The sequence below is a fragment of the Panthera uncia genome (assembly GCF_023721935.1).
Source record: "Panthera uncia isolate 11264 chromosome C1 unlocalized genomic scaffold, Puncia_PCG_1.0 HiC_scaffold_4, whole genome shotgun sequence".
Classification (NCBI taxonomy): domain Eukaryota; kingdom Metazoa; phylum Chordata; class Mammalia; order Carnivora; family Felidae; genus Panthera; species Panthera uncia.
Window position 1 is genome coordinate 78532889 of NW_026057585.1, and position 20723 is coordinate 78553611.

The following is a 20723-nucleotide window of genomic DNA, read 5'->3' on the forward strand; positions in this document are numbered from 1 at the left end:
CTCTCCAGGACAGTTTCCTTAACTATAAATGAAATCTTTAGGCTAGATTTAGTTAAAACAGCAACAATAATGGAATCTATAAGCAAATGAGAGGACACTTATCTGTGCTTCCTGGGCTAGGTGTGGTGAAGGATTCAGATAAACAAGACAGGTCTCTTCCGCCAGGCAGCTCATAGCCCATTTACTCATTTACCAAACATTTATTAAAGGTAGCTGGGGACCTGGGTGAGTCAGCGTCCTGCCCGTGAAGGGCTCACAGACTGATGGGCAAAGGCAAAGGCACAGGCTAGTTTTAAGGTTTTGAACCGTGGGGTTCAAGGAAGCATCCCAGGGGAGATTGGAAGCGTATTCTAGGCAGAAGGAACACATATGCGAAGGCATGAGGCATGACACAGCATGATATGTCTGGTTGGGGACCCATGAGCCCTTTGGTATTATTGGTGGGAACAAGGGGGGAGGAAGCAGGGGTGACACTGGGGAGGCCAGCAGGGGCCAGGTTGAGGGCAATGGAGGGTAGTGGCAGTAGTGGAAGAATTTTTAAAGCAGGAAGAATGCCAGAGTCAGGTTCGTATATAGAAGGACTACTCTGTCCCCATGGTGGAAGGGTGGCGGGAAAGGAAGGACAGATTCAGGAGACATTTAGGGTTGGAGTTAGCAGGATGAACTGCACTGGCACTGGCTTGTGGGGTGTGAGAGGCTGGGAGACGGGGAGGGCATGAGGGTGTCAGGCCAGCTCCTGGCTGGGACAACTGGGTGGCTGGGGTGCCATTCATGGTCAGGGAGTTGGTGTTGTGGGAGGACGTTAGGTGTGGTCAGCATGGGAGCTGCTGACTGGAGGAGGCCTGGGGGCCTCCCGGAGGGTTGTTCCCCTGGGCCGTTGGTGGGGGGCTCTGGCTCTGAGGCAGGTCCATACTGGAGGTGTGATTTGGGGAGGGGTCAAGGTCTGAGTGGTGGGATGGGGGTGGGAGGATGAGGAAATGTGTGTCTGGTGAAGAGAGGGGGATTTCCTCAGACTGGAGGCTCTGGGAGGGACCCTGTAGCTCCAATAGGTCCGTGGCCTGTGGGGATATCCCTACAGACTCCCCATCCTGGGCTCACTCTCAGCACCTTCCCCTCCCTCCCAGCCTTCCCCTGATACCCTCAGGGAGACTCTCTCTCTGAGGAGTGTGATGGGCAGGGTGAGGGAGGCTGGAATGGGGGAGGGGCCGAGGCCTCCTGAACCATGCACATTCACTGCAGTGGCTCCCACTGAGAACTGACCTGTGCTGGGCCCAGGGTCTCCTGGGGTCCCACTCCTCCTGCCTTGGCCAGCTGGTTACAGAGTCCAGAGACCCCTGGAGCCACCTCTTGGCATTCCAACCACGTTCTGGGGGCACACTCTGTGTGTGTATGTGTGGCATATGTTGTGTGGTGCGTGTGAGTGTGTGTGGTGTCGTGGTGTGTGTGTGTGATGCATCGATGACCTTGGATCTGAGGTTCTGGGGTGCAGGCACCCACTGAGTGGTTGTGGCTCCTCTCTGAGGTCCATGATGAACCGCCCTGACACTTCTACCCGCCACTCCCCACCTGGTCTACAAAATACTGGGAAAATCACATTTATTAAGGTTTTGACGTACCCCATTGCCATATACAAAATCCCCACCAGCCGTCAACCTCCCTCCCCTGGGGCTCAGGACCTAGAGACCAAGCTGCTCTCCAGCACTGGCCCATGGGGGTGCTTCCTGAGCCCCACAACCGTCTTCCTCACCTGCCCTGCTGCAGAAAAGAGGCCACTGCCCTGCAGTGGCCTTAGGGAACAGACCATGGACCCGGTGGTCCCAGCCGCCAACCTCACAGGTTATGGAAACCCACCTGCATCCAACGTGGCCGACCCGGCCTTCATTAGGACAGAGTTCCCATCTTGGGGGTGCTCTCTCTGGGAGAGGACATATGGGGGGCACGTATCGGGCAGGTGATCCCGGCGCGGAGACCGCTGGCGCTTCGGGCTGAAGGTCTCCAGGCACCTCTTGCCCACCAGGTAGACGACCTCACTGAGGTTGAGCAGGATGCAGATCACAGCTGTGGCCACCATGAAGTAGGTGAAGACCTTCTTCTCCGTGGGCCGGGAGATGTAGCAGTCCACAGTGTGGGGGCAAGGGGACTCGGAGCAGGCCACCACCCGGGGCATGTCGTAGTCCTGGTAGAGGCGGTGGAAGATGTAGAGGAAGGCAGAGTCGACGGCAGCCTTGAAAACGAGACTCAGCAAGTACGTCCACCAGAGCCCGCCCCGCTTCTTGCTGGGGTTGTTGTACAGGGACGGGGCGTTGGGGCCGTGCTTCAGGCGGTGCTTCCGCTCCCGCTCCTGGCGGTAGGCGACGTGCATGACCACGAGCAGCGAGGGGCAGGTGACCAGGATGAGCTGCAGGGCCCAGAGGCGCACGTGAGACACGGGGAAGAACTCGTCGTAACAGACGTTGGGGCAGCCTGGCTGCTTGGTGTTGCAGACGAAGTCCTTCTGCTCGTCGTCCCACACCTCCTCCGCGGCCACCACGTACACCAGCACGCGGAAGATGAACACCACCGACAGCCAGATGCGGCCTAGTGCCGTGGAGTACTTGTTGACCCCGCTCAGGAGGCCCTGCAGGGACGCCCAGTTCATGCCGACTGTGTCCTTGCTTCCTCACGTGGACGGTCTACACCGCGAGTGCCCACTCCGGGGGCAGGCCTGGGAGAGCCTGGAAATGGGTGCCCTTTATTGAAGGTGCGATTGGCAAAACCCTTTCAGAACCACCTTGTCATCACATCCTCACCTGCAATGACTTGGTGGTGGTGGTGGGGGGGGGGGTAGTGATGGCTGTTATCCCCATTTCATGGAGTGGGGGGATGGGCAGTGGGTAAACTAAGGCCTAGACAGACACCTACCCAAGGCCTCCCCCTGCTGGAAATGGTGGAGCTGGTCTTGAACTCCCGTCTTCCAGCTCCAAAATCAGGGGATGTTTTATTCTACAGGGTAATGGATAAATGTGAAAGGTAATCATCTTCCATGGATGTGCCTGCCAACTTCTTTGACCCCAAGTTTCTGTGGATAGCATGACTTCTACAGAAACAGGAAGAAGGTGCAGGTTGGATGATTTGCCCTCCTGCCAGCTGCTGGGGCTCGACAGGGGCAGGGGATGAGGGGTGTGTATCATTATCCTCCAGCTTCTAATGAGCACCAACATGAGCCAGGCCCTGTGCTGGGTGTGTTCACATTGGTCTCTTTGATGAACCCCTGAGTGATAACCATCCTCACTGAGAGGCCCAGGGCATCCCCAGCCCGGACATTTCCTCCCACACTAAATAGGCTCTTTGGAGCGTGGCGGTTTGGCCCCATGCGCCTCCCCTTCCCTGCACCCGTGCGAGCACTGACTGTCCTAACCACAGTGGGTTCTTCTGGAATTCCAACCATTTTGGCTTTAGGGAGGGCCTGGGAAAGGGACAAAGGCAGGATTCTGGCTCGGTCCACCCCTGATCATGTACTTTTTCTCAGGGACACCTGTCTTCTCTGATTGTCAGCCAGGTCTCCCATTATTCCTGGTCGGGCCTCTGTCTGATGTGCTCTGTCCTCCACACCCCCTTATCTGGAGAGCCATCAGGTTCTCTCTCCTGCCCCAGCTCCCCCCACCCCATCCCTGACTCAGACCTCACCATCTTCAGAGCTTCTGACCCTGGGACATTTTCTGAATACCCTCCTCTATCTCTCATGGCAGAATGGATCACTGGTGTTCAAATCGCCTGTTTACCTGTCTCCTGCACCAGACTGTCAGCGTCTGGAGGGCAGCCTCTACGCCTGGATCATCTGTTCCCCCAGGACTCAGCACCAGGCCTGGCCCCGTGAGCACACAATAGATGTTTGCTGAACTGAGCAGAAACTCTCTCTTCCTGGTCCCTCCTTTTCTTTGTCTCTTCTCTGGTCCTCTGTCCTCCCTTTGGTCTGGCAGGATGTCCCCTCCCCTCCTTGGGGCTTCCCTGGGGTTTCTCCAGGGATCCTCTGTCCTCTTTCTTCCTCCCAGGAGCCCAGCCTGCAGCCTGAGTTCACGAGGTTCCTCAGCCCACCTGGTCCCTGCTTCCCAGCCCCCTCTCTGGCCCGATTGGGTCCTCACCTTTCTTGGGTCTAGCAGCCACTCTCTGGTCCCTGGGCTTGTCTGTGTGCCTGAGGGCCTCCCAGAGGCAGCTTTTGTTCCTCACTCCTCTTCGGGGTGGAGCTTTCTGAGCCAATGAGCCAAGGGAGAGTGAGCGGGTGGGCCGGCAGGCGGACTTCCCCGGGCACATATTCAGAGCAAACACCTGTGTGGCTCTTCTCTCCTGGCCCACGCCTTCTCTCCAGCCTGGATGGGCATGGCTGGGTCTGGCTCCCTGGGCTGGCAGGTATGTAGGTGGAACTGTTGGAGTGGGGGAGGCAGTGCAGGAGCCTTGTATTCTTATGTCAGGGCCCAGGTCAGCCCCAACGCTGGCCCCTGTCTGTTGCTCCTAGCCCCTTCCAGTTGCCTTATGGCCCCTAGTCCCTCTGTCCCCAGGTCTCTCTCTTGCCCTTTTCGGAAGCACGGTTCTGGGGTCCTCAGCAGGTGGTATATGTGGAGAGGGGCAACCTTGATTCAGCCCAGGATCACGTTGCACCCAGGTGGAGACGTTTCTGGGGACTAGAGCTTGGGCTGCTGGTGAGCTGTGTGAGGGTGGGAGGGACGGATTCTGGTTTTCAGACAAGGATACCGCTGCTCGGGTGGAGACAAGGAATGCAGGCCAGCAGCATGGAACGTCCCAGCTGGCATGGGGCCAGGCATAGCCTCCCTGTCTGTCTCCGTAGACCTGGGTCCCTGGGGAAGGCCTGCAGGGAAGTCAGGGTCCTCCTCGGTGGGGGCTGCAGAGGGGCCTTGGGCCTGTGTCCTTTCTGACTGTCCCGGTGGCTGGGATAGTGAGGATTAATGTGCAGCCAGGGAGGGGCTCTTCTGCTTGATTTCCCACAAGCATTTATTGAGCACTTCCTAATACCAATGATTAACATTTATGTGGCCTTTTACAGCTGGCTTACCCCATCCACAGCCATGAGCTCATCCAGCACCCCCCAGCCCCTCCAGGCTCCACATTATTAACCCACTTTAGAGAGGAGCTGAAGTCACTTTTCCAGAGTCCCGGTGGAACATGGGTTCGAATGCAAGTGTTCTGACTCAAAAGTTCACGAACTTTCCATTGCAACACACACGTCCCCACGTGCTAAGCCCCATTATGTTTGCAGACAGCCCTTGGGCTTAAATTTGCAACTGGGGATAAAGGCTTGTCTTGAGCTTGAGCAATCAGCATGACCCCCAGGAGTGCTGGGGACTTTTTCTGGGGGAGGGGACGGCCCCTCCCCCTGGCTGGTTCAAGTCCAGCCCTTTGCAGGGGCAAGAGACGTTGAGCCAGTGATCTGACAGGGGTCACAAAGGATGAAGAAATGAAGCACGGCTCGAAGCAAGTGGAGGAGTTGACTTTTATTAAGCCTTGACCGTGGGCGCCCCCCCCCCACAGATGGCACTGGCACATCCATTCTCTAAATAAACCCCTCCTCACGGCAACAACCCAGTGAGGTGGGCTTCGCCTCCAATTTACACAGAAAGAAACTAAGGTTCAGTGTGGAGGGGTAACCTTCCCGAGGCCCCACAGTAGGGGGCAGGTGCAGGACGCCCCCTCCTACCTGCCCCTGCTTGCAGCTCAGCTCCCCCGCCCCCAAGGCTGCACCCATGGGAGATGCCGGGCCCTTTCCAACCAGGCTTGACCAGGCCGCTCTCACAGCATGGTCTTCTTCACATGGTCTCGAGGGCGGTCTGGTAAGAGAGGAGGGTGAGAGTCCGAGCCCAGAAAGATGAGGTCGCCCGAGAGGAGGTCGTCTTCCTTGTAGGAAGAGGTGGGACAGTCTGGGCGATGGCCTCCGCCTGTGGCCCTGGCTCTCCTCCCTGCCAGGCCCTCACGGCACCTCTTGCTCACCAGGTAGGCCAGTTCCACGAGGTTGAGCAGGATGCAAATGGCGGCCGTGACCACCATGAAGAGAGTGAAGATGTTCTTCTCTGAGGGCTTGGAGATGAAGCAATCCACCGTGTTGGGACACGGAGCTGCGTGGCACTTGACCACATGAGGGAGGGTGTATTTGGGGTAGAACGAGTGGAACACATAGAGGAAGGCGGTATCCACGCCGGCTTTGAACACCAGGCTGCAGACGTAGGTCCACCAGAGCCCACCCCGCTTCTTGCCCGGGTTCAGGTAGAGGCGCCCGCCATCCTCCCCCACTGCCTCTCGGTGCTTCTTCTCCCGAGCCTCCCGGTAGGCGACGTGCATGACCACGAGCAGCGAGGGGCAGGTGACCAGGATGAGCTGCAGGGCCCAGAGGCGCACGTGGGACACGGGGAAGAACTCGTCAAAGCAGACGTTGGAGCAGCCCGGCTGCTTGGTGTTGCAGTCAAAATCCTTGTGATCGTCACTCCACACTCGCTCAGCCGTCACCAGGTACACCAGCACGCGGAAGATGAAGACCAGAGACAGCCAGATTCGCCCAAAGGCAGTGGAGTACTTGTTGACCCCGCTCAGGAGCCCCTCGAAGATCCCCCAGTTCATGGTGGACCCAGCTGTTGGCTGCTACTGCTGAGAAATGATAAGAATTCCCCACATGTATAGAGCACTCACTCTGAGCACCTTATAGAAATACTGTATATCATCTGTATTTAATTCTCATAGCCACAGAGGAGCTAGGTTCTATTATTGTCCCCATTTTGCAGATGAAGGAAACTGAGGTTTGAGGGTTATGCAGATTGCACAACTATTAGGTGCAGAGCTGGGATTTGAGCCCAGCTAATTCAATCCAGAACCCAACTCTTATCCATAAAAGTGCACGAAGGTGGGTCCAGGGAGTCAGTCTTTCCTCCCAGGGCCCCGAGATTCTGGTCTTACAGTCCTGCAGAGTGAAGGTTTAAGTAGGTGGACACTCTGCCCTTTCCCTCTGTCCTGACCCTGGCCCTCCTCCTCAGGGGGCCGAGCTTCAGGAAGACTTCTCTCCTTTTGAGCCCCGCTCTCTCCTCTTAGCCCCTCCGAAGGGGAACCCGGTCTTTGCCCTTTCCTTGGCTTGTGGGACTGGGCTGGAGAGGCTGCTGGAAACTTGTCCCCAGACTGCCATCTGTAAATACCCAGGCAATGTCTTGCTGAAATGCAACTCACTAGAAGCAAGGCCAATGACAATCCAGCTGAAAGATAAAGTAGGGGACAACGGTTCTCTTTATCCAATGGCCTTTCTAGAGTAGCCTGGTATGCTGTAGTTTGGATTCCCAAACTGGGGTTCCATGGAATCCTGTCCATAGTTTGGCAACAGGAGTAGTGAGAGAAAAGGATTCTGTGTCCAAGAAAGGTAGGCAAACACAGGTTCAACAAAGTTAAATAGGTCCCTTTACTTGACCATGCTAATACGTTTACCCTGTGAGTCTCCAAAAGGGGGATGAAATATGTAGCATTGCCCAACTCCTTTGACCACAGAACCCTTTTTTTTTTTTTTTTTTTTTAAATCATCTTATGGAGCAGTCTTGTCAACACAGCAAAATGGGAAATTCTGCTCTGGTCAGTTTCACTGGTGAGTTCAGTGTGATGAACACACAGGTATCAGATTTAACTCCGTTTAGGGAGTATGACTGCCATTCTGAGTGTGTGGTGTCCACTTGATCTCTTGGAGTTCTTCTGCCTGGTTCCTGGGTTGGGGGGTGGTTCCCTGAGACCCATGTACTGTGGTCTCACCTGCTGGGGTCCCCAAGGACCTCAGGGAGACTGCACAGCCTCTTGCTGTAAGGGGTTCCTGGTGCCCTTTCCAGCGCTGGTCTAGGCACTGGTCATTGCCCTGTCCTGCCTGTGGGATCTGTTAGAGATGGGCAGGGTAGTGATAACAGCCAACAGTTATAGGGTGTTTATGCAACACCAGGCACTGTTCTGAGCACTTTGCATGAACCAGTATAGTATGAAAGGGTATGCTATTTTTTATTGCCAATTTGCGGATGAGTAAAGTGGAGCACATTAATTAATTTGCTCATATTTTCACAGCTGGGAAGCAGCAGAGCTGGGATTTGAATTGCACTCTGGGGCCTGGACCCCTTTTCCTAAGTTGCAGGAAAGGGGTCTGTGCCCGTCCTCTCCTCCACGAGGTGGACGTCAGGTTAGGGAGGCTGGAGGTGTCTCTGCTCCCACCCTGTCTCCTACCCTGTCTCTCCACTCTTCTGTCTATACCACCTACCACTTGGTCGTGAATCATCAACTTATCTTTGCTCGGTCCTGCCCAAGGTGGGAGGAACTCCTGGCAGCCTGACTGGGAACAGCCAAGGAGGCTCCAGCCCTTAGTCCCCAGAGGCTTCCGGCCCAGCCCACCTAGGGTGTGGTGGGGTGGGGCTTTGCAAGCCCAGGCAGAGTCTCTTCGCTTGCGCAGCTTCTGGCACCCCTGTGAGCCCCTCTCCCACTTGGTCCTTGGCTCCTGCCTCTGCTCAGCTGGGAAGAGCTGAAAGAACCCAGAGCAGTGGAGGGAGGAGCCCTCTGTTCCTCTCCCACCAGAACCCAGGGTGGCGAATATGTCCAGGCTGCCTCCCTCGCCTCTCCATCAGAGATGTCTCCCTCTGCCAGGTACACCAAGGGTCCATCTGGACACAGGTGGCCTTACCTGAGTGGCTACTCCTCAAGGGTCCTGGCAGCTGGCAGTGGGAGGCAGCTGGAACTCATGTCAGAACCAGGGAGGGTGTTTGGGGCAGCGCCTTCCTGGGACGGAGCCTGCAGAGTCCGCAGGCAGCCGGGTGTGCCGCTGGCCTGGGAGGAGGCGGAGCTGTACGTGGCACTGCCATTGGCTGGGCCCCAGCCTCCCCAGACTGCCTCTGAGGAGACCCAGAAACTTAAGGGTTCATGGTTCACTCTTCCTTGGGTGCTGAGCCCAGAATCCTGGCATCCTGTTAGGGTAGAGCCACAGGTCCACTCTGAACCTCGGCTTGTCCACTCATCCTTGGCCTTGTGTGCGAGGAGCTGAGGTCCATCCTGACTTCTCATCCTTCTCCAGAAATGCCCCATGTTGCTTCTTGGGACTCTATAGGCTGCTCTCTGGCCTTCCATCCTTATAGCTTCAGTTACCTTCGGAAGCACAGTGACTCCCAAACACTGTCTCCAGCCCAAATGCTTTGCCCTATCCCTTGCTCACCCTTGGATGCCCTTCCCTCGCTCTTCTCATCGCCTGGTACTCCTCCAAGAAGCCTTCCCTGACTATGCCGTTCCAGGTGGCTTAGGGCCTCATCTCTGGGCTTCCACGGCCTGAACTTCCACATCATCGTAACTGTATTGGAATAGTTGATCTTAACTGAGCTGGTTCCAGGTAGGACCTGTCTGTTAAATAAACAAATCAATCCACATCAACAGACAGTTTTAGGGACCTGTGAGCAGGACATAAAGCAGACCAGCCCCTGACCTCCAGGAACTCACCAACTTGGCCTTGATTACCAGCTGATAAGACCAGTACCAGCTGCACAGCCTCTCATGACTGCCAAGAGGCCATGGGACAGGTTTCGGGGCCCAGTCTCCCCTTCCCCACCATCCTGTGCCTGCTGGAATCCAGTTCAGTCGTTACACCCCTACCCTGGGTGCATGAGGGATTGTGCAGAAGGCCACCCCCTCCCCAACACACACACACATACACAGAACCCCCTGACCCCCAACACTGCATTCAATAGCCTTTCCACCAACCCTTGTTTTATTATTATTTTTTAAAGTTTATTTATTTATTTTGAGTGAGCTAGTGAGCACACATGCATCTCTGGGCCTCACACCCCTGCATCTGGAATCTCACGCCCTCTGGATTTGATTTTCACTTCTAGTACTTTTATTTATTTTTTATTAAAAAAAATGTTTATTCATCTTTGAGAGAGAGAGAGAGACAGAGTGCAAGCAGGGCAGGGAGAGAGAGAGACGGAGACACAGACTCTGAAGCAGGCTCCAGGCTCTGAGCTGTCAGCACAGAGCTTGATGTGGGGCCAAACTCACGGATCACGAGATCTTGACCTGAGCCGAAGTTGGATGCTTAATCGACTGAGCCACCCAGGTGCCCCAACCTCTGGTACTGTTAGACCTGGGAAATTTCCCTATTATCCAGAGTACAATGAGACTTTTTTTTTTTTTTTTTTTTTTGCCCATGAGGAGTGTCCTTGGAGACAGTGAGCACAATGCAGTGCAGTGACCGAACATAGGGTGCGTGGCCGGAATCCCACTTCTGCCTCGTCCTCTCTATGTGATGCCTCAGTTTCTTATCTGCATAGTGAGACAGTAAGATCGCCTACCTGGTAGGGTTGGTGCACTGATTAACCCAGCTAACCGAGGCACGGTGCTAGAACAGTGCCTGGCACAAAGGAAGCCCTCTTTAGGACTACCCCTGATGCGTGTGAACTGATCTGCCCCCACATGCCTGGCACAGGGTGGGCACTCACAAAAAGTGACTTCCTCCCTTTTCTTTATTCCTATGCCTTTTCTCTCCAAGATGGAGGGGAGGCAGAGAAGGGAGGGGGAGACAGGCATACCAGAGGAAACCTCATGTGGACGAGTGCTGTCTTTGGGTTAAAAATACAAAACCTGGGGGAGCCACAAATAGCACAGGTCCACAGCAAGCACCATGCAGCCCCACATGTACACACACACACACACACACACACACAGAGGCCACACTTACATGGGGTAGTGCTTTGTTTTGTTTGCTGCTCTACCCCTGGTGCCTAGAATGGTGCCTCGTACCAAGTTAGGTCTCATTTATGTTTACTGAATGAATGATGTCTGAAATTCATGCACCCTGCAAAAATTCACACACATCTCCGTCCCCCTCTACGTTCTTCCCGCCAAATGATTTCCAAGTCCAGGAGAGGGAGACACACGCATGGATCAGGTACAACATTGTGAGAAGTGCTATGAGGGACATACAACAGAGAAGGGAGCGTCACATTCTGCCAGTGGGAGATCCGGACAAGGTAACATTTAAGTTGGATCTTGAAGGATGTGTAGGAGTTCACCAAGAGGAGCCGAGGAGGAGAGGCCTCCGAGGCAGAGGGCTCAGAGTATGCAAAGGAGCTCCGTGAAAGATGATAGAAGACCTTTAGAGAGTGGACTGGGTGGGGGTTTGTGGGAGCACCAGAAGACACCTGGAAGGTTAAGCAAGGGCAGTCTGGACCCTGAAAGACCCTGGAACACTGTGCTGAAAAGTTTGGATTTATCTTGTGTGCAGAGGGAGGCATGAGGGAGGGAAGGAAGCTACATGGTCATACTGGTATAGTTGATTCTCATTATTTGTGGTACTTACGTTCCGTAAAGTCACCGCAAACACTGAATTAGCAAATACTGAAACTTTGCCAGTGGGGGAAATGCAGTGTCAGGTTCTGCCAGGTTCTGGCCGCATTTTCATCAGCTGGTCAATACCTAACCTTGTTTTATGTGTGTTTCTTCTTAAAGACACCTTATTTAATATATATTGTTGAATCATTAACGTTAACCTCATGGCCAAAAGCACTGTAACTCGCGGAATGAAGCGCATCGAACCGCCATGTGTTTTCTCCCTAAGGCTCCACATAGCCCCCCTGGGCTTAGGAACTGGCCAGCACTTCAGTGTTACCCTCGGGGGCCAGTTTAAACAGCAAAACCACCAACAGCGTCAGCTGGGGACATGCAAGTTGGGGACTCAAATTTTTGGCTGCCCTGGTTACGTCCATGAATGACTATGAAAGCACCGAGTGTATTGATTTCGCGGGGGGGGGGGGGGGGGGGGGGGGAAGGGGGTTAAACAAATACATTTTAGTGAATAGACGAACTCATAAATATGGAATCTGTGAATAATAAGGATCGACTATGTTTAGAAAGCTCCCTCTGTTTGAGAGAAGAAGCACGCGGGACTGGTAAGTTATTGCAATTGATTTAGGCAAGAGAGGAGCCAGAGGGATGGATTTGGGAAGCGGTTGATGAGTACAGCCAGCACTGCCTGTATGGGTTCTGACTGGATGCAGGGGGCAGGTAGGAGGAAGACCCCAATGGTTCCCAGGTTGCTTGTGTTAGTGATTGGCAGGTGGTGGGTTCACTGTTGGAGGTAAGGAACATAGGAGGAAAAGCAGGCTGTCTGGTGGGGGTGGGGGAGGGAAGGGGATGCACAGGTTCTTCCCAGATGATCAGGAGTTAGTGAGGTCAGTGCTCCACGTGGAGGACAGCCATGTGGACTGTCCACAGCCAGCAGCTGGCCCCAAGGAGGTGATGGGAGCCCCAGAGGGTGGCCTTGGAGTGCGTGCTGGGTGACAAGAGAAGAGGGTCCAGGCAGAGCTCTGGGGAGCACTGACATTTTAGGAAGCAGGTGAGAAACAGCGTTGTCTGTGGAAGGCTAAACCAGTGCAAGCAGGGGAGGATGTATGTCATGAAAGTGCAATACAGGAAACCCACCTGCGGAGAGGCCAGTCGAGGTCCCTGGTGACTTTTGGCCGAATAGTTCAGCAGGGCTGTGGTGACACAGGCTAGAAGGCAGTGGATGGGGAAAGCAGAGACTGAACCTTTTCAGGAAGCTTGCAGGGGAAAAAGGCAGGGCCGATGCATCAGAGCTGAAGAAGGGTTTCCTTCTTTCCAGGGAGAGGGGAGGAGGCTGGAGGGCCATTTGCCCTGCAAATGGTTAATGCGTTCTATCTGTCATCCTTTCTCTTACTCTTCTCTTTCCTGGTTCTCTGGCCCTACTCGCATGTCCCCCGGTCCTCAGCCAGGGCATTCCTGACTCTCCTCATCATCTTTGACATGTCCTTCCGGTTCGGAGGGACCCTTCCCTGAGCCTTAACTTCAGGAGACAGTCTTGGCCTCCCTGTGGGGTCAGCTCACCTGTTTCCTGTTTCTTGCCTGTTCTCCCTGTTAATGGGTATGGGGTGGGTGGGAGCTGGACTCCCTTCTGGACACCAGCCACCTCCCAGGCTCCCTTCTAAATGCAGCAGACAAAGGGCAGTATAGGCACTGTGGCCTGACACCCTGTTGATGACTATTGAAACCCCTGTTCCCAAATGAGAGTAAAGTTTTGGTCCTTTTGACAAGGGAAGTCAGCCTGTGGGGACAAGGAGGTGTCCATTTCCTGTCCCCAGGAGAGGTGGAAAAGCTGGAAAATGGGGTAGTAATGTCAGCTTCATTATTGAACACCTCTTCTGTGCCAGAAACTAGGTCAAATGCTCTACGTGCACCAAACACATAAATGCAAGTCATGTTTAAAAAAAAAAAAAAATCTGTTCAAGACCTTTCAGTGGCTCCCACTGTCTTGACATAAAGTCTCATATTGCTAATATGGTAATGCCCTGCACGATGAAGCTTCTGCTACTCTTTGTTCTGAGCCTCTTCCCTTCTATCTTTGTGCTCCAGCCACATTGGCCTTCTCTCACTTTCTAGAACACAGGAATCTCCCCACCTCAGGGCCTTTGCACGTGCCTTAATGATCTTTCCTCATTTTCCCTGAGCTAGCATCACCTCAAGTTCCAGATCTTGATTTAAATGTCCCTCTCAGAAAAGCCTCTCTTGACCCCTGAAACTAGATCAGGTTCTCTGTCACCCATTCTTTTGGCACCTGCTTCTCCTTTGTGACTGTGTCACAACTGCACTTGTAGTTGGGAAGTGCCTGTGTATTTCATGTCCTCTCCTCCTTTTGAGTGCCGTCTTCAAAAGGACAGACACAGAGGTTGGGCCATGGGAATCATGCTCATTCTTGTCTCTACCATCTGGCACAGCCCCTGGCCCGTAGTAGCTGCCTAATGAGCGATTGATAATGAGTGAATGAATGAATGTTTCTGTTTATCAAGAGTAAAGGAGCCATGAGCCTTGCTGAATCTTTGAGCAGAAGCATGTTGTCAAGATGCTGTTTTAAGAGTATGGGTTCTGGAGTCAGGTGGCCCAAATTCCCACCCAACTCTCCTGCTTACCCAGCTCTTACTGGCTTCCAACCCTGGGCAATTTTCTTAGCCCCTCTGGGCCTTACTTTCTCCATCTGGAACACAGGGACCACTATAGTATCCATCTTGTAGGGTTACCGTGAGGGTTAGATGAATAAAAATACACAAAACGTGTGTGCCTGGCACATCATAAATACCTCATAAATGCAAGATGCTGTTGTTCGCAGTGAGGATCCCTATCTGGGAGCAAGGCCAAGCTGATACTGCTCTCTGATCTCTTTCCCTCACTATTTGGTGGCAGTCTTTGGAGGAGCCTGTCTCAACTCGTTGAGGGGGAATGGGGGAAGTAAACAGCCATGTGGACCTCAGCGGTCCAATCCTTCACCACCACTGGAAGGATACAGGGATGCACAGGTCAGGTTCCTGTCCTGTATTTGCTTGTGACCTTGAGGGAATGGAGGAGACCCATTCCTGTAGTTCTGGGGGAAGGGCAAGGCCCAGCCCCTGGGAGAGCTTCCTCTGCAGACGATCTGCCTCTATCTCAGGGCCTGGGCTGGCTTAGTGGGAGAGCCTGCTCCTGTGCTGGAGAAGCTTCGCTTTCTTCTGGAAATGGAAAGCTTGTGGCAAGACTTCCTGACTGTTCCTTGGCAGAATGATGGGTGCTGTGGTATGGCAGGAGTCTAGGAAGGAGGTAGGGGTGCAAGGGTGGGAGGCAGGCAGGGTGGAGAAGAGGCAGAGCTGGGAAGCGGGGGAGGGCTGTGCGACAGATGGAACCCACACGGCCCCGGGTTCAAATCCCACTTCTGCTCCCTAGCCATGTCCAAACCCACTCTCCTTTCCCAGCCTTAGTCCCTGTTCTGTGTGTATTGTGGCAGGTGACAGAGCTGTTATGGGAGAGACAGCAGGGCCTATGGAAAACATAGGAATGACGGTTGGCATGCTCCCCACCCTTCTCTCCTCCCTGGCTCTGAAGGCTGTCGCTAGCCAGTTGGGAGGGTGGACATTCTTGTCTTACCTTCCTGGAGCCCCCCGTGGGCATGGCATTCATCGTCATGCTCTTCCCTGATGACCTTCTCCTCCTGAGTCCCTGGAGCCACTCCACCAGTCTGCCTCTGCTCCCAAGCTCAGCCTGAGGCTGGGGGTCGGGGGGTGGGGGCTGGAGCTGGCCCCGCCCCTTGGTCTCTCTCTACTATCTCTGAGTGTCTCTGAGGCTCTGGGTGGGCTGGGTCATGGCAGCACTGACTCCCCCCGTCTGCCTCCCCATCGCTCCAGCCAGCCTGACAGTAACACTGGGGAGATGGTCCCCATCGCCTAGTGCCCTGTGACCACAGCAGCTTGTCTCAGTTTCCCGTGAGGCTTTTTTTTTTTAAGGTTAAAAAAAATTTTTTTTTTGAGAGAGAGAGTGTGTGAGCCTGGGAAGGACAGAGAGAGAAAATCCTAAGCAGGCTCCGCACGGGTGTGCAGAGCCCGATATGGGGCTCAAACTCACAAACCATGAGATCATGACCTGAGCTCAAACCAAGAGTCAGAGGCTCCACAGACTGAGCCACCCAGGTGCACACCCCCGCCCCCCCCCAACCTTGCCCCCAGGCATCCAAGGGCCAAGGACCTCCCTTTGGGCTCTGGCAGGAATGCCCTGCACCTCTGGTCAGTGATGGTTTTAAAGTTTGTTTCCTCAAGTAGTGAGTACGTGTAGCACGTGCTGTCAGTGCCCTCTGCGTGTCTCCTTGGCCTGCTCTGTGTTGGCAATTAAGAGGACTGTGCAAAGCTCGGTGATTTACAGTAGGCAGGCCAACGTCCCATGGCCAGCACCTGCCGCCCTGCCTGGCGCTGTCTGGACTTCTGGGGCCCCTGCCTATGATGGGGTGGCTGGAAGTGCCCCCAAATTGACACCTCACCGGAGTAGCCCTCAACCAATGACTGATAGAAATTAGGGAATAAATCCTCCAACGTCCACCCCCTTTAGTTGAGGTAACTGTGAGGCTCAAGTCCTACTCTTTCCCAGAGGCCCCCAGCGGGATTAATCTCACTTGTCCAAGGAAGCAACTCACTCAATCACCTGCCCTTCACCAGCTTCCTTTCCTTCTTGGCCTCACTTCCCATTCCCATGCCGATATTTCCTGGGATCACCTCCCCAACAAACAACTTGCACATAAATCCTCATCCTCAGGCCTGGCTTTTGGGAGAGCGCTAAGTAAGACATCTCTTGTCTGCACAGACAGCACTTCCTGGGGAATCCCCATTCTCCAACCAGCCACAATATCCCCACAGGGCTTGCTGTCTTGTTGAGTGTTGGTTGGCCCAGGGCTGGGACCGGCCGAGTTGAGCTAATCAGTCGTAGGTACCTTGTTCTGTTGATTGGCCCAGTGCAACCACAGACCCAAGCTGAGCTGCTAAGCGTCCTTCCCAGGGGCATTTGAACACAGGACAGGGGCAGTGTCCATCTGATGATAAACACAGAGATGTTCTGGATCTGCTGGTGGAAGCAGCAACAAGAGAGAAGCAAGTGAGTTCTGGGAAAGGCCTTTGCATCCCAGCTCCCTTAGCCGGTGGAGCCCAGCCACATTGTTTCCCTTCCTGCAGGCACAGAGCTACTACATGGTCCGTTTTCCAGAGAAGGTTTTTTTGTTTTTTGTTTTTTTTTGTTTTTTTTTTTTGTGGGTAAGATTTTGTTTTTAATTTAATTTTGTTTTTTAAACATTTACATCCAAATTAGTTAGCATATAGTGCAACAATGATTTCAGGAATAGATTCCTTCGTGCCCCTAACCCATTTAGCCCATCCCCCTTCCCACAACCCCTCCAGTAACCCTCTGTTTGTTCTCCATATTTATGAGTCTCTTCTGTTTTGTCCCCCTTCCTGTTTTTATATTATTTTTGTTTCCCTTCCCTTATGTTCATCTGTTTTGCCTCTTAATGTCCTCATATGAGTGAAGACATATGATTTTTGTCTTTCTCTGACTGACTAATTTCCCTTAACATAATACCCTCCAGTTCCACCCACGTAGTTGTAAATGGCAAGATTTCATTCTTTTTGATTGCCGAGTAATACTCCATTGTGTGTGTGTGTGTGTGTGTGTGTGTGTGTGTATATATATATATATACACACCACATTTTCTTTATCCATTCATCCATCGATGGACATTTGGGCTCTTTCCATATTTTGGCTATTGTTAATAGTGCTGCTATAAACATTGGGGTGCATGTGCCCCTTCGAAACAGTGTACCTGTATCCCTTGGATAAATACCTAGTAGTGCAATTGCTGGGTCATAGGGTAGTTCTATTTTTAGTTTTTTGAGGAACCTCCATACTGTTTTCCAGAGTGGCTACACCAGCTTGCATTCCCACCAACAATGCAAAAGAGATCCTCTTTCTCCACATCCTCGCCAACATCTGTTGTTGCCTGAGTTGTTAATGTTAGCCATTCTGACACGTGTGAGGTGGTATCTCATTGTGGTTTTGATTTGTATTTCCCTGCTGATGAGTGATGGTGAGCATTTTTTCATGTGTTGCTTGGCCATCTGGATGTCTTCTTTGGAGAAGTGTCTATTCATGTCTTTTGCCCATCTCTTCACTGGATTATTTGTTTTTTGGGTGTTGAGTTTGGTAAGTTCTTTATAGATTTTGGATACTAACCCTATATATTCTGCTGGTTGCCTTTTAGTTTTGCTGATTGTTTCCTTCGCTGTGCAGAAGCTTTTTATTTTGATGAGGTCCCAGTAGTTCATTTTTGTTTTTGTTTCCCTTGCCTCCGGAGACGTGTTGAGTAAGAAGTTGCTGTGGGCAAGATCAAAGAGGTTTTTGCCTGCTTTCTCTTCGGGAATTTTGATGGCTTCCTGTCTTACATTGAGGTCTTTCATCCATTTTGAGTTTATTTTTGTGTATGGTGTAAGAAAGTGGGTCTAGGTTCTTCTGCATGTCGCTGTCCACTTTTCCCAGCACCACTTGCTGAAGAGATTATCTTTATTCCATTGGATATTCTTTCCTACTTTGTCAAAGATTAGTTGACCATATGTTTGTGGGTCCATTTCTGGGTTCTCTATTCTGTTCCATTGATCTGAGTGTCTGCTCTTGTGCCAGTACCATACTGTCTTGATGATTACAGCTTTGTAGTATAGCTTGAAGTCTGGGATTGTGATGCCTCCTGCTTTTTCAAGATTTTCCTTTTTCAAGATTGCTTTGGCTATTTGGGGTCTTTTCTGGTTCCATACAAATTTTAGGATTATTTGTTCCAGCTCTGTGAAGAATGCTGGTGTTACTTTGATAGGGATTGCACTGAATATGTAGATTGCTTTGGGTAGTATTGACATTTTAACAATATTTGTTCTTCCTATCCAGGAGCATGGAATCTTTTTCCATTTTTTTGTGTCTTCTTCAATTTCTTTCATAAGCTTTCTACAGTTTTCAGTGTATAGATTTTTCACCTCTTTGGTTAGGTTTATTCCTAGGTATTTTATAGTTTTTTGTGCAACTGTAAATTGGATTGATTCCTTGATTTCTCTTTCTGTCGCTTCATTGTTGGTGTATAGGAATGCAACCGATTTCTGTGCATTGATTTTATATCCTGCAACTTTGCTGAATTCATGAATCAGTTCTAGCAGTTTTTTTTGGTGGAATCTTTTGGGTTTTCCATACAGAGTATCATGCCACCTGCGAAGAGTGAAAGTTTGACCTCCTCCTGGCCGATTTGGATGCCTTTTACTTCTTTGTGTTGTCTGATTGCAGAGGCTAAGACTTCCAATGCTATGTTGAATAACAGTGGTGAGAGTGGACATCCCTGTCTTGTTCCTGACCTTAGGGGGAAAACTCTCAGTTTTTCCCCATTGAGGATGATATTAGCGTTGGGTCATTCATATATGGCTTTTATGATCTCGAGATATGATCCTTCTATCCCTACTTTCTTGAGGGTTTTTATCAAAAAAGGATGTTGTATTTTGTCAAATGCTTTCTCTGCATCTATTGAGAGGATCATATGTTTCTTGTCCTTTCTTTTATTGATGTGATGAATCACAATAATTGTTTTTTGGATATTGAACCAGCCCCGCATCCCAGGTATAAATCCCACTTGGTTGTGGTGAATAATTTCTTTAATGTATTGTTGGATCCAGTTGGCTAATATCTTGTTGAGGATTTTTGCATCCATGTTCATCAGGGAAATGGGTATGTAGTTCTCCTTTTAGTGGGGTCTCTGTCTGGTTTTGGAATCAAGGTAATGCTGGCTTCATAAGAAAGAGTTTGGAAGTTTTCCTTCCATTTCTAATTTGTGGAACACCTTCAAGAGAATAGGTGTTAACTCTTCCTTAAATGTTTGGTAGAATTCCCCTGGAAAGCCATCTGGCCCTGGACTCTTGTTTTTTGGCAGATTTTTGATTACTAATTCGATTTCCTTACTGGTTATGGGTCTGTTCAAATTTTCTATTTTTTCCTGTTTCAGTTTTGGTAGTGTATATGTTTCTAGGAATTCGTCCATTTCTTCCAGATTGCCCATTTTATTGGCATATAATTGCTCATAATATTCTTTTATTATTGTTTTTATTTCTGTTGTGTTGGTTGTGATCTCTCCTCTTTCATTTTTGATTTTATTTATTTGGGTCCTTTCCTTTTTCTTTTTGATCAAACTGGCTAGTGGTTTATCAATTTTGTTAATTCTTTCAAAGAACCAGCTTCTGGTTTCATTGATCTGTTCTACTGTTTTTTTTGGTTTTGGTAGCATTAATTTCTGCTCTAATCTTTATTATTTCCTGTCTTCTGCTGGTTTTGGGTTTTATTTGTTGTTCTTTTTCCAGCTCCTTAAGATATAAGGTTAGGTTGTGTATCTGAGATCTTTCTTCCTTCTTTAGGAAGGCCTGGATTGCTATATACCTTCCTCTTATGACCGCCTTTGTTGTGTCCCAGAGGTTTTGGGTTGTGGTGTTATCATTTTCATTGACTTCCATATAGTTTTCAATTTCCTCTTTAACTGCTTGGTTAGCCCATTCATTCTTTAGTAGGATGTTCTTCAGTCTCCAAGTATTTGTTACCTTTCCAAATTTTTTCTTGTGGTTGATTTCGAGTTTCATAGCGTTGTGGTCTGAAAATGTGCACGGTATGATCTCGATCTTTTTGTACTTACTTAGGGCTGATTTGTGTCCCAGTATATGGTCTATTCTGGAGAACGTTCCATGTGCACTGGAGAAGAATGTATATTCTACTGCTTTAGGATGAAATGTTCTGAATATATCTGTTAAGTCCATCTGGTCCAGTGTGTCATTCAAAGCCATTGTTTCCTTATTGATTTTTTAAATTAGATGATCTGTCCATTGCTGTGAGTGGGGTGTTGAAGTCTCCTACTATTATGGTATTACTATCGATGAGTTTATGTTTGTGATTAATTGATTTATATATTTGGGTGCTGCCGCATTTGGCACATAAATACTTATAATTGTTAGGTCTTCTTGGTGGATAGACCCTTTGATTATGCTATAATGCCCTTCTTCATCTCTTGTTACAGTCTTTATTTTAAAGCCTAGATTGTCTGATATAAGTATGACTACCCCAGCTTTCTTTTGTTGACCATTAGCATGATAGATGGTTCTCCATTCCCTTATTTTCAATCTGAAGGTGTCTTTAGGTCTAAAGTGGGTCTCTTGTAAACAGCATATAGATGGATCTTATTTTCTTATCCATTCTGTTACCCTATGTCTTTTGATTGGAGCATTGAGTCCACTGATGTTTAGAGTGAGCACTGAAAGATATGAATTTATTGCCGTTATGATGCTTGTAGAGTTGGAGTTTCTGGTGGTGTTCTCTGGTCC

General features: G+C 50.9%; 2 protein-coding genes across 2 annotated transcripts; both read right to left on the reverse strand.

The window, feature by feature from the left end:
* Positions 1-1354: 1354 nt before the first annotated feature.
* GJB4 (gap junction protein beta 4) lies at positions 1355-2650 on the reverse strand. The gene has a single exon (XM_049618746.1). The coding sequence runs from the start codon at positions 2636-2638 to the stop codon at positions 1838-1840; it is 801 nt and encodes a 266-aa protein (XP_049474703.1). The 5' UTR covers positions 2639-2650; the 3' UTR covers positions 1355-1837.
* Positions 2651-5243: 2593 nt separating this feature from the next.
* Positions 5244-6640, reverse strand: GJB5 (gap junction protein beta 5). Its single transcript, XM_049618744.1, has one exon. It carries the CDS (start codon positions 6601-6603, stop codon positions 5782-5784), a length of 822 nt encoding a protein of 273 aa, XP_049474701.1. The 5' UTR covers positions 6604-6640; the 3' UTR covers positions 5244-5781.
* Positions 6641-20723: the final 14083 nt, after the last annotated feature.